The following is a 15,882-nucleotide window of genomic DNA, read 5'->3' as shown; positions in this document are numbered from 1 at the left end:
AGAAAGTGAGAGACTATGTCTGGTAATCCAGGGGATTCTCCCACGTCTTACCCAAGCCCACCAAGGCAAAACTACCAGGTGCCCCCAGTACTGATATGATTGTAACGATCAAAAACTTAGATCACAGTGCTCAATTCCCCTTGAATACCTGGAAAGCCTTCTCAAGGACAGGTTCAAACAAGCTCAGAATGTGGGCTTGAATGTTAGACTAAATAACTAACTCATCAATGCCCAGACATCAACAAACATCCACAAGGATCAAGAACATCCAGGAAGACGTGATATTAGCAAACGAACCAAATAAAATACCAATGACCAATCCCAGAGTGACGGAGATATGTGATCTTTCAAAAAAGAATTCAAAATAGCTTTCCTGAAGAAGCTCAGTGAGCTTCAAGAAAACACAGAGAAGGAATTCAGAAGTCTATCACAGAAAATTGACAAAGATATTGAAGTTAAAAAAAAAGTCAAGCAGAAATTCTGGAGCTAAAAAATTCCATGGACAAACTGGACAATGCATCACAGTCTCTCAACAACAGAATTGATCAAGGAGAAGAAAGAATCAGTGAGCTTGAAGACAGGCTACTTGAAAATACACAGAAGAGAAAAAAGAAAAAGAATAAAAAGAATGAAGCATGCCTGCAAGATCCAGAAAATAGCCTCAAAAGGACAAATCTAAGAGTTAGTGGCCTTAAAAAGGAGGTAGAGAGACAGACTGGGATAGGAAGTTTACCCAAAGAAATAATGAGAAGAACTCCCCAAAGCTAGAGAAAGATATCAATATTCAGGTATAAGAAGGTCATAGAACACCAAACAGATTTAACCCAAACAAGACTACCTCAAGGCATTTAATAATCATGCTCCCAAAGGTCACTGATAAAACAAGAGGTACTAAGGGAAGCAAGGGAAAAGAACAAAATAACATATGAAGGAGTTCCAATATGTCTGGCAGCAGACTTCACAGTGGAAACCTTATAGGCCAGGAGAGATTGGCATGACACATTCAAAGTGCTAAAGGAATAAAACCTTAACCCTAGAATATTGTATCCTGCAAAAGTATCCTTCAAACATGCAGGAGAAATAAAGATTTTCCTAGACAAACAAAAGTAGAGGGATTTCATCAACACAGACCTGTCCTACAAGAAATATAAAAAATAGTTCAATCTGAAAGAAAAGGATACTAATGAACAATAAGAAATCATCTGAAGGGATGAAACTCACTGATAACACCATGTACACAAATATTGAATACTCTGCTGTAATTGCAGTATATCTTGAGGAGAAAGACACTTATATCTTGAGGAGAAAGACAAAAAGACAAAACTATCAAAAGTAATACCTAAAACACCTTTTTATGATAAATAGTATAAAAAGATATAAATGGAAACAACAAAAAGTCAAAAAGAGGGGAAAGATGGAGTTAAAGTGCAGAGTTTATTTCAGATTTCTCTTTGCTTATTCATTTCTTCTAAGCACAGTTAAGTTGTCATCTGTTTAAAATAACTGAATATAAAATTTGTTGCAAGCCTCATGGTAACCTCAAATCAAAAAACCTAAAACCCATATACAAAAAATGAAAAGCAAAAAATTAAAACACACTACTAGAGGAAATAAATCATTTTTACACAGAAAGGAAGGAAGGGAGGGAGGGAAGACCACAATACAACCAGAATTCAAATAACAATATGGGAGTAGTAAGTCCTTACTTATCAATAATAACATTGAATGTAAAAGGACTAAACTCTCCAATCAAAAGACAGAGTGGCTGAATGAATTTTTTTTAAAAAAGGAGCCAACTATATGCTGTCCACAAGAAACATACTTCACCTAAAAAGACTGAAAATAAAGGGATGAATAAAGATATTCCATGCAAATAGAAACCAAAGGAGCAGGAGTAGCTATACCTCTGTCAGATAAAGTAGATTTCAAGACAAAAACTGTAGAAAGACACAAAGAATGTCATTACATAATGATTAAGGGGTCAATTCTGCAAGAGGGTATAACAATGCTAAATATATATGCAACCAACACTGGAGCACCCATATATATAAAGCAAATATTATCAGAACTAAAGAGAGAAATATACCCCAATACAATAACCATTGGAAACTTTAACACCTCACTGTCAACATTGGACAAATTATCAACAAAGAAATAAATTGGACAGAATATCAATAAAGAAATATTGGACTTCATCTACACTACAGAGCAAATGGACCTAATAGATATTTACAAAATGTTTCACCCAAAAGCTACAGAATACACGTTCTTCCCAACTCACAGATCATTCTCAAGGACAGACCATATATTAGGCTACAACAAAACAAGTCTTAAAATATTCAAAAAAATCGAAATCATATCAAGCATTTTCTCTGACCACAATGGAATAAAACTAAAAATAACAAAAGGAACACTGGAAACTATACAAACACATGAAAATTAAACAATAATCCTTAATGACCCGTGGGTCAATGAAGAGATTAAGAAATCCAAAAATTTCTGCAAATAAAAAACGCATCAAAACCTATGTGATATAGTAAAAGCAGTAATAAGAAAAAGTTTATAGCAGTAAATGCCTACTTCAAAAAAGTAGAAAAGCTTCAGATAAACAACATAACAATGCCTTTTAAAGAACTAGGAAAATGAGAGCAAATCAAACCCAAAATTAGTAGAAAAAAAGAAATAATAAAGATCAGAGCAGAAATAAATGAAATTGAAACCAAAAAATATAAAAGACAATGAAACAAAAAGTTAGTTTTCTGAAAAGATAAACAGTTAACAAACCTATAACTGGATTAACAAAGAAAAAAAGTAACCCCAAATAAATAAGAGATGAAAAAGGAGACATTACAACTGATACTGCAGAAATTCCAAAGGATCATTAGAGACTACTATGAGTAACTATATGCCAATAAATTGGAAAAGCTAGAAAAAATGGATAAATTCCTAGACACATACAACCTACTAAGATTGAACCAGGAAGAAATCCAAAACCTGAATAAATAGATAACAAGTAACAAGATAGAAGCAATAATAAAAAGTCTCCCATCAAGGAAAAGCCCAGGACCCAATGGCTTCACTTCTGAATTCTACTAAGCATTTAAAAAAGAACTAATACCAATCCTACTTAAAGTATTCCAAACAATTGAGGAGGAGGGAATACTTCCAAACTCATTCCACCAGGCTACTATCACCCCGATACCAAAACCAGACAAAGACACAACAAAAAAAGAAAACCAAAGGCCATGTCTCTGATGAACATAGATACACAAATTCTCAAAAAAAATACTAGCAAACCAAATTCAACATTGAAAAGATTATTCATCACGATCAAGTGGGATGCTTCCCAGGGATGCAAGGATGGTTCAACATATACAAATTACTCAATGTGATACATCATATCAACAGAACAAAAGGCAAAAACCACATGATCATTTCAACTGATGCTAAAAAAGCATATGATAAAATTCGACATCTCTTCTAGATAAAAACTCTCAAAACACTGGGTACAGAAGGAACTTACCTCAACATGATAAAAGCCACATATGACAGATGCACAACTCATATCATACTGAATGAGGAAAAAACTGAAAGCTTACCCTCTATAACGGGGGTCCCCAACCCCAGAGCCACAGACTAGTACCAGTCAGTGGCCTGTTAGGAATCCGGCTGCACAGCAGGAGGTGAGTGGCAGGCCAGCAGTGAAGCTACATTTGTATTTACAGCCACTCGCCATCACTCACATCACCACATAATCTCCACCACCTGTCAGATCAGCAGTGGCATTAGATTCTCATAGGACTGTAAACCCTATTGCAAACTGCACATGCGAGGGATCTAGGTTGCGTGCTTCTTATGAGAATATAATGCCTGATGATCTGAGATGGAGGGGAGGCAGTGATGCTACTAGCACTGGAGAGTGGCTGCAAATACAGATTATCATTAGCAGAGAGTTATGACTGCACAATAAATGTAATGTGCTTAAATCAACCTGAAATCATACCCCCAACCCAGTGTGTGGAAAAATTGTCTTCCATGAAACTGGTCCCTGGTGCCAAAAAGGTTGGGGACTGCTGCTGTGTAAGATCTGGTAGAAGACAAAGATGCCCACTCTCACCACTGTTACCGTAACATAGTACTGGAAGTTCTAGCTAGAGCAATCAGACAAGAGAAAGAAATAAAGGGCAAATTGGAAAGGAAGAAGCCAAATTATTCTTGTTTGCAAATGACATCATTTTGTATCTAGAGAAACCTAAAGACTCCACAAAAAAAACTATTTGGGTTGATAAACAAATTCAGTAAAGTTGCAGGATACAAAAATCAACATGCAAAAATCAGTAGCATTTCTATATGCCAACAGCAAATAATCTGAAAAAGAAACCTAGAAAGTAATCCATTTTTCAATAGCTTTACATAAGATAAAACACTTAGGAAAAAACTTAACCAAAGAAGTGAAAGATCTCTATAATGAAAACTATAAAACATCAATGAAAAAAATTGAAGAGAACACAGAAAAAATGGAAAGCTATTCCTTGCTCATAGACTAGAAGAATCAATATTTTTAAAATGTCCACACTACCTTAAGCAATCTACAGATTCAATGCACTCTCCATCAAAATACCAATAACAGTCTCTTCAGAAGTAGAAAAAAATAATCCTAAAATTTATATGGAACCACAAAAGACCCAGAATAGCCAAAGCCATCTTGAGTGAAAAAAACAAAACTGGAAGAATCACATTACCAGACTTGAAATTATACTACAAAGTTGTAGTATCCAAAACAGCATGGTACTGGCATAAAAACAGAAAAACAAACACCATAGATCAATGGAACATAACAGAGAACCCAGAAATAAATCTACACATCTATAGCGAATTTATCTTCAACAAAGGTGCCACGAACATACAGTGGGAAAAGGACAGTCTCTTCAATAAACGGTGCCGGGAAAACTGGATATCAAATCAAAATGGATTTAAAAACTTAAATCTAAGACCTGAAACTACGAAACTACTAAAAGAAAACATTGGGGACTGGCCTAGGCAATGATTTCTTGAATAATACCCTCAAAGCACAGGCAACCAAAGCAAAATTGGACAAATGGAATCACATCAAATTAAAAAGCTTCTGCACAGTAGAGGAAACAACAAAGTGAAGAGACAACTCAAAGAATGGGAAAAACTATTTGCCAACTACCCATCTGAAAAAGGATTAGTAACTAGAGTATATAAGGAGCTCCAACTATTCACTAAGAAAAAAAAACAAATAATCCAATTAAAAATGGACAAAGGATCTTAACAGACATTTCTCAAAAGAAGACATACAAATGGCCAACAGTTATATCAAATAAATGCTCAACATTAAACTTCAGAGAAATGCAAATCAAAACTACTATGAGATATCATACCACTCTAGTTAAAATGGCTTTTATCAAAAAGACAGGCAATAACGAATGCTGGTGAGGATGTGGAGAAAGCGGAACTCTCATAGAACATTGGTGGCAATGTAAATTAGTGCAACCACTATGGAGAACAGTGTTAAGGTTCCTTAAAAAACTGAAAATTGAACTACCATATGATCCCAAATCCCACTGCTGGGTATATATCCAAAGGAAGAGAATCAGTATACCGAAAAGATACCTGCACTCCCATGTGTACTGCAACACTATTCATAATGGTCAAGATTTAGAATCAACCTAAGTGTCCATCAGTGGATGAATGGATAAAGAAACTGTGGTATATATACACAATGGAGTATTCTATAGCCACAAAATAGACTGAAATCCTGCCATTTGTAACAACATAGATGGAACTGGAGAAAATTACGTTAAGTGGAATAAGCCAAGCACAGAAAGACAAATCTTGTGTGTTCTCACTCATATGTGGGAGTTAAATATTAAAACAATTGATCTCATGGAGACAGAGAGTAGAATGATGGTTACCAGAGGCTAGGAAGGATAGTGGGAAGGGGAGGATAGAGTCGGGATGGTTAATGGGTGCACAAATACAGCTGGATAGTTAGAATGAACAATATTTGTTTGATAGCACAAAGTGACCATAATCAACAATAATTAAGGTATACTTTAAAATAACTAAAGGAGTGGAATATGAATGTTCCTAAAACAAAGAAATGATAAATGCTTGAGGTGATGGATACAATTACTTTCATGTGATTAATATACATTGTATGCCTTTATCGAAATATCACTCGTACCCTTAAAATATATACAATTATTATGTACCCATAATAATTAAAAAAACTAAAAAATTCTTTATGCTTCTTAGAGATATGTCAAATGTAGACCACAGAAAAGTAGGATAGATTACTCCTAAATTATTAGTCTTTTAACTCACAGTGGCAAATTTTAATCAAATATAAGGCTTGTTTAGATTACTTTAAAAAAATGAATAGAATACTATGAATTTTTTAAATTTCTTCCACTTAAACATTGTAGAGAAGTGGCCACAAGTATGCAGAGTGGCAAAGGCAGCATCCTTAAAATCTCTTATCCTTACCTTTGGGATTATTTGGGTCACGGTTCAAAATTGCATAACGAGGAAGTAAAATACCTTCAGCTTGAAGAATACTATATACTTCTCTCCTAAAGAAAAAGGAAAATATCATTACTGTTTATTGCTGTATTTCACAATGAATATAGTATTGCATTGTTTTTAAAGTACATTACTGTTCTATAACTAAATAGGGTATGTATATCAACTGTTTTATTTTTTAAAATAAACAATGAGTCACTTCAAATACTGAAAAAATGTATTCTCAGGAAATATTCAGCAATGAGAACAAAAATTATGCACAATACTTTTTGTAACTCAATAAGATACTAATTGTTAAAACTGAGAACATAAATGAATAAGAAAAAATGGTTAAAGTTGATATATTACAATAATAGAATATTACCTAACCATTTAAAATCTTATGCTCAAAGAATATTTCAAGACATGAAGAAATGTTCACAGTGCACTAGAGAAAAGTGATTCTAATTTTCTAAACTATGGGTGTATGTATGTATTGCTTTCTATACAAAAAATATGGTAATTATAATGACAAAATTAAATGGCTTTCTTTATGCTTTTATTTTGCAAACTTCTTAAAATGAATATACATTTCTATATATGCATATATATTTACAATATATATAATATACATTAATATATAAACCTAGGAAAAGTGTTTTAAATTTTAGATATTAATAATGCTACTCCCTGGAAAAATAGAGAAAAACAGAAACAGAGAGGGAAAAAACTATAGGGTCTTATATTTATAAAGCATTTTTATATATAATCTCATATGATGGTAACAAAAGAAAATAGAATCCTGGTGAAATTATAAGAATAACTGTCAGAGTGAAACATCAATTAAATGAAATACACAAATACACTCATATTTTATAATTTTATAACTTCACAGAAATCCATGCTTTTGACCTGTTAATGAATACTAAGATATACAGCAAAATAGTTTTCAAAATAGGTACACTAAACCATTAAAAAAAATCTAGTTATGATGAGTAAAGTCCTAATTTCATCATCAGTCACAGGACAGAAAAATTGTTCATAATATTCAGTGGTATAGTAGACTCTGGAAATTAAACAAATCTGATTAAGTCCTTGTCCACTACTTGGGGAACTATTTGTGAGTCTGGGAAAATTAACTAACCTTCCTGATCCTTATGTTTCCTCATCTGTAAAATTTGGTAATAAGTAACTATTTCTTAGTATGATTTTGAAGATACAATGAATTAATGTATGTGAAAACACCTGATGCCATGTCAGTATATAGCAGGTACTAAATAAATGTTAATTTTCCTTCCTCAATTCAGCCAACTTTCCCACTCACTCACCTATCTTGTATGAGATACTGCATATTCAAGTCATTGATTACAAATGGATTCCTGAGTTTTGCATAGGCAACTGCTTTGTCCAGTGGAAATCCTAAGAACACATATTATTAACATATTCTGTACAATCCCAAGATAAGTTGACATCTATAACTTTATCAACTTGAATTGAAGCCACCTCCCATAAAAGAATAATTTCATTAAGCACATAACTGCTTTCTATAACAGGTACAGAATAATATATACACAAACCTTGATTTAACTTATACTGTTAAATCTTATTTCTTCCTAATTTGATTGATAAGACACAGCAAGCCAGTGGCTATATAATCAAGTTTAGAGCACTGACATGTTAGTCAATGCCTGACTAGTAAAAGTCATCGGATAGAAGAAAAGAGTCACCTCATATACAAAGAGAAATCTATATAAAAATAAGTGTATCACAATCACCTGGTGATTTTTAAAAAATATAATCAATACCTCTTCTTTTCACTTAGATATTTTGATGCCTACACATATAAATTAGCTGATATTCAAAGAACTTTATGTACCTTTAAAAATAGCAGCAAAAGCAAAAGTTAATTCATTGACAACAGATATGTTCAAAATACAAAATATATGACCAGAATCATGCTGTTGCTAGGTCAACGTTAAGATATCAGAAATTAACTCCCTAAAATTTCTAGACTTTGGTAAAATTACTAATTATAATTATAATGAAAACCAATCAAATGGCAGATATGGTAAGAGCCTTCCCCCCAAAATCTAAAGAATTTTAATGATTGTATTTTACTCTCTATATTGACACTAGAAGTCTCCAATTTTATCCATCAATACACATTATTAAGAGAAGTAGTATGCTATTGTGGTTAAGAACATAAACCAGTGTTCAAATCCTGGCTCCATCTTTCACTACCTATGTGTCCTTGGGCAAGTTTATTTAACATTTCTAAGCCTCTGATCTCAGCCTAATGAGTACACCAGTCTTATCTAGTAGGGTTTTTGAGTAATAAAAGAGCATATATAATGCACTTAGCATAGTATATGACACAGTAAGTGCTCAATAAATGTTACCTGTTAATCCTTAAGTGACAATATTTTTAAAACTATCTGATCTATGGAAAAGGGTAAAATTCAGCAAGCATATGTAACTTCAGCACTTAACTCTAAAATACTAGTATACCTGTGAAGAGATTAAATTTTGCAGCATTACCAGAATAGTTAGAAGAGAAAGTATTAAAACATACTGAAGTTAAAAAACAAAAAAACAAAAAGCTATGGTCAGTTAAACAAGATTTGTTCTTAAACTCCTCCTAGTTTCTAAATTTAAATGAAGATATCCTATACTAAGTAAGAATCACTTCGCCACAAATTATAAATCCATCAAATTTTGTAAAGACTCTCAGAATTCATCACTTGTAAAGATGTCTTGGTGGCTATGATTTGAAGCCACCCAACAGAATTCAGCAAACAGAAAACCCTACACAGTCAGTTCCTTGCTTTTGTTGTCGTTAAAGAGGAGCTTTTTCCTTACCAAGAGATAGTATATGGGATATGACCTTAGCTATGTAGCATCTAGTTTTTACAGGCAAATAGCTTTTATAGGAAGAAGCATACGATGGTAAGGGAAGAACACCTTGACCTTAAAGTTAAGCAAATTTTAACATTCTCTAAAATGAGCAGCCTCAGTTTGCAAAGATCAGGGCCTTGATTTCTCTATAAAATAATGAAAATCAATTAGGTTATAGGAGCACAAAAAATCTCAACTATGCCCCATTTTCTTCCTGCTGAAGTGAGACTTTAATATAGCTCAGGAAAACATATTTTGGTAATAAGTTATAATTAAATATGAATACATTTACAACTGAGAGCACATCTCATTTGCAATTATGAATCTTAGCGGGAAATTCACTTATTTCACAGATTCTTAGGTTATAAATTTTCAGATATATATTTAGCAATAATTCTGATTAGTGAACTTTACTATAAATTAATACTTAGCTTAATTGATATTTCAGTTTGATTGAATAGGTAAAAAAGATCTAAAAATCTGAAATATTAAGTTCTTAAGAAATAAAGTATGAATATGTATATGAAGAACGATATACCATTTTCTATATGCAAAAAGGGGCTTAAACTATTCAATAATTCAAGAATTTATCCTAAGAAACTTAGGGATGCACAGACACACATTCAAAGAGTTCATCACAAACTTATTTTTCATCGTGAAAACTGGATACTATCCAAATGTTAGCATGTTAGTTAAATATGTTACGGTACATCCATGCAATGATATACTATGCTGCCATTAAAAGCCAGGTTATTGAATAATGATACAGTGGGGAAAATATCCTCTTGATATAACAGTGAAAAAAACTAAATGTAAAATTACACATAGACAGTGATACTAAATTTTTTAAAAAAAAAATACACACAGAAGAAAAAAACCAGAGAGAAATATATCAACACGTTAACATCATCTACCTATGAGAGTGAGCTAGTTCATTTTATTTTTCTGTTTTATCCAATATTCTACAATTAATATGTATTAGTTTTCTAATCAAAGAGGATCAAGGAGTTTCTTCCCTCTTTCTTTAATACCTTTAGAATGGAAAGAAATAAGACAATCACATAAGGGCCAATTTTCCACTGGTTCATTCAAAATAACTTCCTCTTCAAATACCACTACTGTGATATATTTAAATAAGGAGATCCGTTCAAGAATTTCCTTCATTGGTTTGGATTTGGATTTCTTTGCCATGGAACATATTCCAACCACAATCTGCCTCTCAGGTGGCTAAAACAAAAATGAAAAAAAAGAAAAGCAGGTTAATTTAACATGAATTCCAAAGTACAGCTACCTTAATTTTCAGAAGATGATGAGGCATATAATAAATCAATAAAAGTGACACATTAACAAAGGAATTTTAAAAAATTATATTGTTATAATAAACACAATAAACTAACAGTTTTCCACAAAAGTGGAAAAATTTAAAAACACTTTCCGAATACTGTTACTATTTTCAGTCAAATTTAAAACTCAAATGAACACTCCTTCTTTAACTGCCTCTAGTATTTTATTTACCCTTCTCATAGCAGAAAAGGGAAAATCTAACACCATAGATTCCATAACACCATAGATTCCATAGATTCCAAAACAAAACATACTTTCTCAGTCTAAAAATATATACAATAAATTTGCATGTGAACAAAGTCTTTACTTAAGATTAATTCACATTGACAGCAATTAGTAAAAAGCCTATATTGTATTGGTCTTGTCTCACCAAAGAAACTTACAGACTCATCATCCTCGTCATCATCTTCATCTGCATGGTGGAAGAAACGTCGATAATTTCCAGGGTTTATTTCTGTATCTTCAGGCCCAAGAAAGAATCTGGGGCCCTCACTCATTTTTATTTTATTTGATATAGATATAATTTAATCTATATGAAAACTGCTTCTAAATAAATTTCATCAGACAAAAGCATTCTACTTATACTAGTTGACACATAGGTCTGTTACAGCTTGTTTCTGTTTATACAATCGCTTGAAATTGTGATGACAGTTCATTGGCAAATGCTTTTTTGTTCTCAAGTATCATTCCTTCATTGTTGATATCAAAGTTGTTGCTGCAGTTTAAAATACAAAGACAGGGAGGCTATTGCTTTCCTGAGTTGATACAGCAATCTTTTTACCTAAAATGCAATGAAAAAATTAATTTTGGAGAGTGTACTTCAAAAACATTCAAGTAAAAGTATTTGAAATGACGCTTGTAAAATTAGCACCAATACCATGATGTATAATGTCAAAATGAAAATACATTTTCTCCCCTAAAAATTAAGAAAGACACTGATATTCAGTAATATACATCTTGACAATTTGACAAACTGATATGAAATAAAGACTATACACTAAATTACTCAAGTACAAAAATATTTTTAAAAATTGAAAAAATTATTCAAATTATAACATAATTAATTACATTAAAAGCTAAATCCTTCAGCACATAGTTCAAAAATATCTGAATGCAATAGAAAAGAACAAAAAAATGTAATGTGGGTTTAAAAACCACTGACAACTAAATATTAATCTCAAATTATATTAAAATAACTTGCAAAAGTTCAGTTTGCAAACAGGTATTTTAGGGAATATAATCATTCTGCATTCTGGTCTCACACATTTAAAAAAAATTAGAGTCAAAACAAGATTTCATTCTAACAGCAGCTCTTAATCTTGTAGAAGTCAAAAACTCTTCAGCAAATCTAAATAAAATCTACAGATCTTCCCCCCCCCCCAAAAAGTACATGTGCACTAAACTCTGCAAGCTGTTTTATGTGACTGATGTTCAAACCCTTCCACATAATCAGGGATCCACGAACATCAGTTAAATAACTATCATATAAGAGTGATATAATCTCAAAATATTCCTTACCAAACCTATTTACATGTACTTGTTCCCTGGTCACATTAAAATTAATTATATACCAAGATGAAACTACACAACAAATGCTTCATCTGATCACTGGTAAAATAAGAAATTACTTGCTCAAGTATTCTTAAGAGCTGAACAATATACTAGATAGAGTTAAAAGCCTAACTCCAAAAGTTCTATTCCTAAAGATCTAAATCCACTTTAACTGATGGCTCCATACTATAACAGTTTATTCAGTCAGTCTTGATTTTATCAATGATAATATCAGTTTACTCAGTCTTGATTTTATCCATCTTTAAATTTCAGTGTTACAAAATTTAAAACAATCTGTAATTAAAAAATGAAATCAGAAATAATTTACTTAATAAATCAATGTTTTTTGTTCCTCTTCCCTCTGTGTTGCTTAACATTAAAAAATGTTTGTGAAAAAGAAAGTTTCCAGTAGTTATAAAACTTGACAGTGGTGGATAAGCTGATCACAGTTCTGTTTTATATCAGATGGCAAACATCTTTTGGTTTCTTTTTACTTTTTTAATCTTCTCATCTAAAAACAACTCAACTATTTTGACAATGGAAAGAGCATGTGTTTTGAAGTCAGACATACCTGTTTTAATTTGTGATTAAACTAGTGACTTATGGTAGTTTCTCTGAGCCTGTTTCTTCATCTATAAAAAAGGGGGTTTAGTAAACACCTTGAAACTCTGTGAAGACTAAGTGAGGTAGCATAGCTGCATATGTTAAACACTCAATAAGCCTTAATTTCTATAAGCGCTCCTATAAAATAAACTCCCTACTAACATGACAGGCAAATCTAAAAGAATAAATATTGCTCATTTGATGAAATTAATATATTTATTTAATACTATTCATCTATTATAGAAGTCACAGTATTAGGTGCTGGCAATGTAAAGTCGAAGGAAACATGGCCCTTTTCCTTAAGGAGCTTTTAATATAGGAGGAAGACAACCAAGTAAATTATCATTTCCTGTTTCACCATGATAAGTAAACTGATAAAACAGATAATAGAAATATGCAATAATAGAAATATGCAAGTGGATGTCTCACTATCCATTTCAGAATGGCAATGATGAGAAATGCTAGATCTAGCATGTCTATGAATATATGGATATATACTTATATATATATGTACATATGTGTGTGTATACACACACCCTTTATGGCATTATTTTCAAATTGTACTTCCTTCTAGTTTAGGTGTTCTAACAAAAGTGAAAACAATTCTGTTTTATAGGCAAAGCTGAAAATTAACTTTTAAAAACTTTCTAATTTTATTCATTGTGAAAATGAATGCACAAAAATGAAATTTTAAAAATCAGTTAATAATCCCATGACCCAGAGGCATAATTAGTGGTTGTAGTTCTTGACTGTAGAACAATTGGGTTGTATTTCCTATTAGTCTTTTCAATATATATTCTCTCACATTTTTGAGATACTTTATATGATATACACATGTGTAAGTAAAAATAAACTTTTGTGGGGAAAAAGTATGTATCCCAAAGAGGTTTTTTTTCAAGAGTATGAATTAATGACTGATTTGTATCCTCTTGTTTACTTACTCAAATTCTGTTTCAGTCTTTAATGCTTCTTGAAGTACACAGCCATGTCTTTCATTTGATTATGAGCTTAGGTCTGAAATCACGTCTTTCATTCCTTTACTGCTCCTGGCCAGAGCTACCTAGTCCTTAACACATTGGATCTTCCATTAATCCCACATAGTATTCAGAGTCCCCTCTACCTAAACTTAAAAATCTTTCCAAGCCATAATGGCAGGCCCTTCCATAGGTTCCCTCAGGAGCCCAACTATGAACTAATAATAAATTTCTATTCCCCAAATCAGAAGAAATGGGAGCTCCTGCTGCTCAGCCTTAACAGACACATAACCAGTTTTCCTAAAATCCCAAAGCATTTTCCAGTGGAAACACTGTCATAAATGGTGATTCAGTTTTGGGGCACTAATAAATAGTACAGGTACTTAGTAGGGTATTAAATAGGCTTCTGTAGGCTAACAAAGGCAACCAAGTATCACTTGTAAGACTAAACACACACACACACACACACACACACACACACAAACCCATTCTAAGTTACACACAACCCTCACATTGATTTTTTTTCCTTTTCAAACATTTCCTTCTGCCTGGAATTCATTGGTCTCCTTGGAAGTTCCTATTTCCCCTTCAATAACCAACCGGAGGGTCTTCAATGAATGCTTTCCTGACAACTATCATGCCCCAAGTACACATCAAAACCGTCTCCTGTCTATCCTCTATGTTCCACAGCATTTTAGATCTATGTTTATAATGATCTGTTTCTATCAGATTTGGTTTTTTCCTCTCCAACTTATTATGAAAAGTTTCAAATATTCAGAAAAATTGAAAAAATAGTTTACTAAACACCCACATATACACACCATTAGAATCAACAATTGCCAACATTTTGCTATATTTACTTTCTTTATATGCACACATACACACATATATATTTGCTGTACCATTTGAAAGTTGTAGGTATCACTTGCATCTCTAAATACTTTAGTATGCACCTCCTAAAAGGACATCTTCCTACATAACCACAATACTATTTCTACCTAAGAAAATTAATAGTTCCGCAACATTATCTATACGTAGGTGCATGGGAGCTTTAGGAGATCAAGGACCTCATTTATATATTCCCATACTTAACCTGGTGCATATCACTTATTTGAGTGATCAATAAAAGTTCTACCAATTGTTCAATTTCATACTCTCACTGTGCAAGACATACAAATTTAAAATTTAAACAGCAAGCTTTGATTGTATAACTCTGAACCTTCTGCAGGTTAGTTTAATCACTTGTTTTAAATAAGCCTGTGCTGCAATAAATACAGTATTTTGGGTTCTGAACTATTTAATACGGCATCACAATGCTCCACAAAGGCAGAGATTATGTCTATTTCTTGTTAGATACATAAACAGGTACATCAAAATTTTTTTACAAGAATACTCTCAACTACTGAAAATGTTAGTTAAGAAAGTGGAAGTGAAGCAGAATAATGGAAGGACCATAGAATACAGATTTGAAGCCAGATCTGGTTTCTAATGCAGACTCAAACGCTTACTTGCAGCAAAAGTTTACCAAAGCATGTTACCTGACCTCTCTATGCCTCAATTTCTAGGTCTTTAAAATGGAGATAATAATTTAATATATACTTCATGGAATTGAGAAGAGTGAATGAGAAAATAAGTAAAACACTTGGTACACATAAGACTCAGTTAATGGCAACTGTCATTATTTTATCTGCCTGAAACAAAAAAAAATACATATTTCGTTAAAGAATTTATAATAGCAAAATCAAATTTTGTCCGAGTATTGAGCGAGTAAGTGCTGAGGTCAGCCATGCTTTCTACTCCCACAGTTAAGCCTTCCAGCACGCTAAAACTAGACAACTATTAGCCATAGGACTTCAAGAGTCATAAATTTCCAAGAATTCATCAAGAACCTCATGAATGAGATCCAGTGGTCACCACCTCAGCCCTTCTCCCTTAAAGCGCAGGAGGATGCAGCACCCTCCAAATGATGAGGTGCCAGAGTGACTCG

The 15,882-nt window shown here is 32.6% G+C and overlaps 1 protein-coding gene across 9 annotated transcripts in view; it reads right to left on the bottom strand.

Annotated features, from left to right (window-relative positions):
- Positions 1–11,264, bottom strand: part of PPIP5K2 (diphosphoinositol pentakisphosphate kinase 2) — a 70,131-nt gene extending 58,867 nt beyond the window's left edge. For all 9 annotated transcript variants that reach the window (XM_069492734.1, XM_069492736.1, XM_069492738.1 and 6 more), the window contains exons 1-4: positions 11,151–11,264; positions 10,455–10,650; positions 7,857–7,947; positions 6,514–6,599 (exon numbers count right to left, since the gene is read on the bottom strand). In XM_069492734.1, the coding sequence (XP_069348835.1) occupies positions 6,514–6,599; positions 7,857–7,947; positions 10,455–10,650; positions 11,151–11,264 (487 nt within the window). The remainder of the gene's footprint in view (positions 1–6,513; positions 6,600–7,856; positions 7,948–10,454; positions 10,651–11,150) is intronic.
- Positions 11,265–15,882: the final 4,618 nt, after the last annotated feature.

This window comes from Eulemur rufifrons, chromosome 17 (genome assembly GCF_041146395.1).
Source record: "Eulemur rufifrons isolate Redbay chromosome 17, OSU_ERuf_1, whole genome shotgun sequence".
Classification (NCBI taxonomy): domain Eukaryota; kingdom Metazoa; phylum Chordata; class Mammalia; order Primates; family Lemuridae; genus Eulemur; species Eulemur rufifrons.
This window is presented reverse-complemented; position numbering and strand designations above follow the sequence as displayed.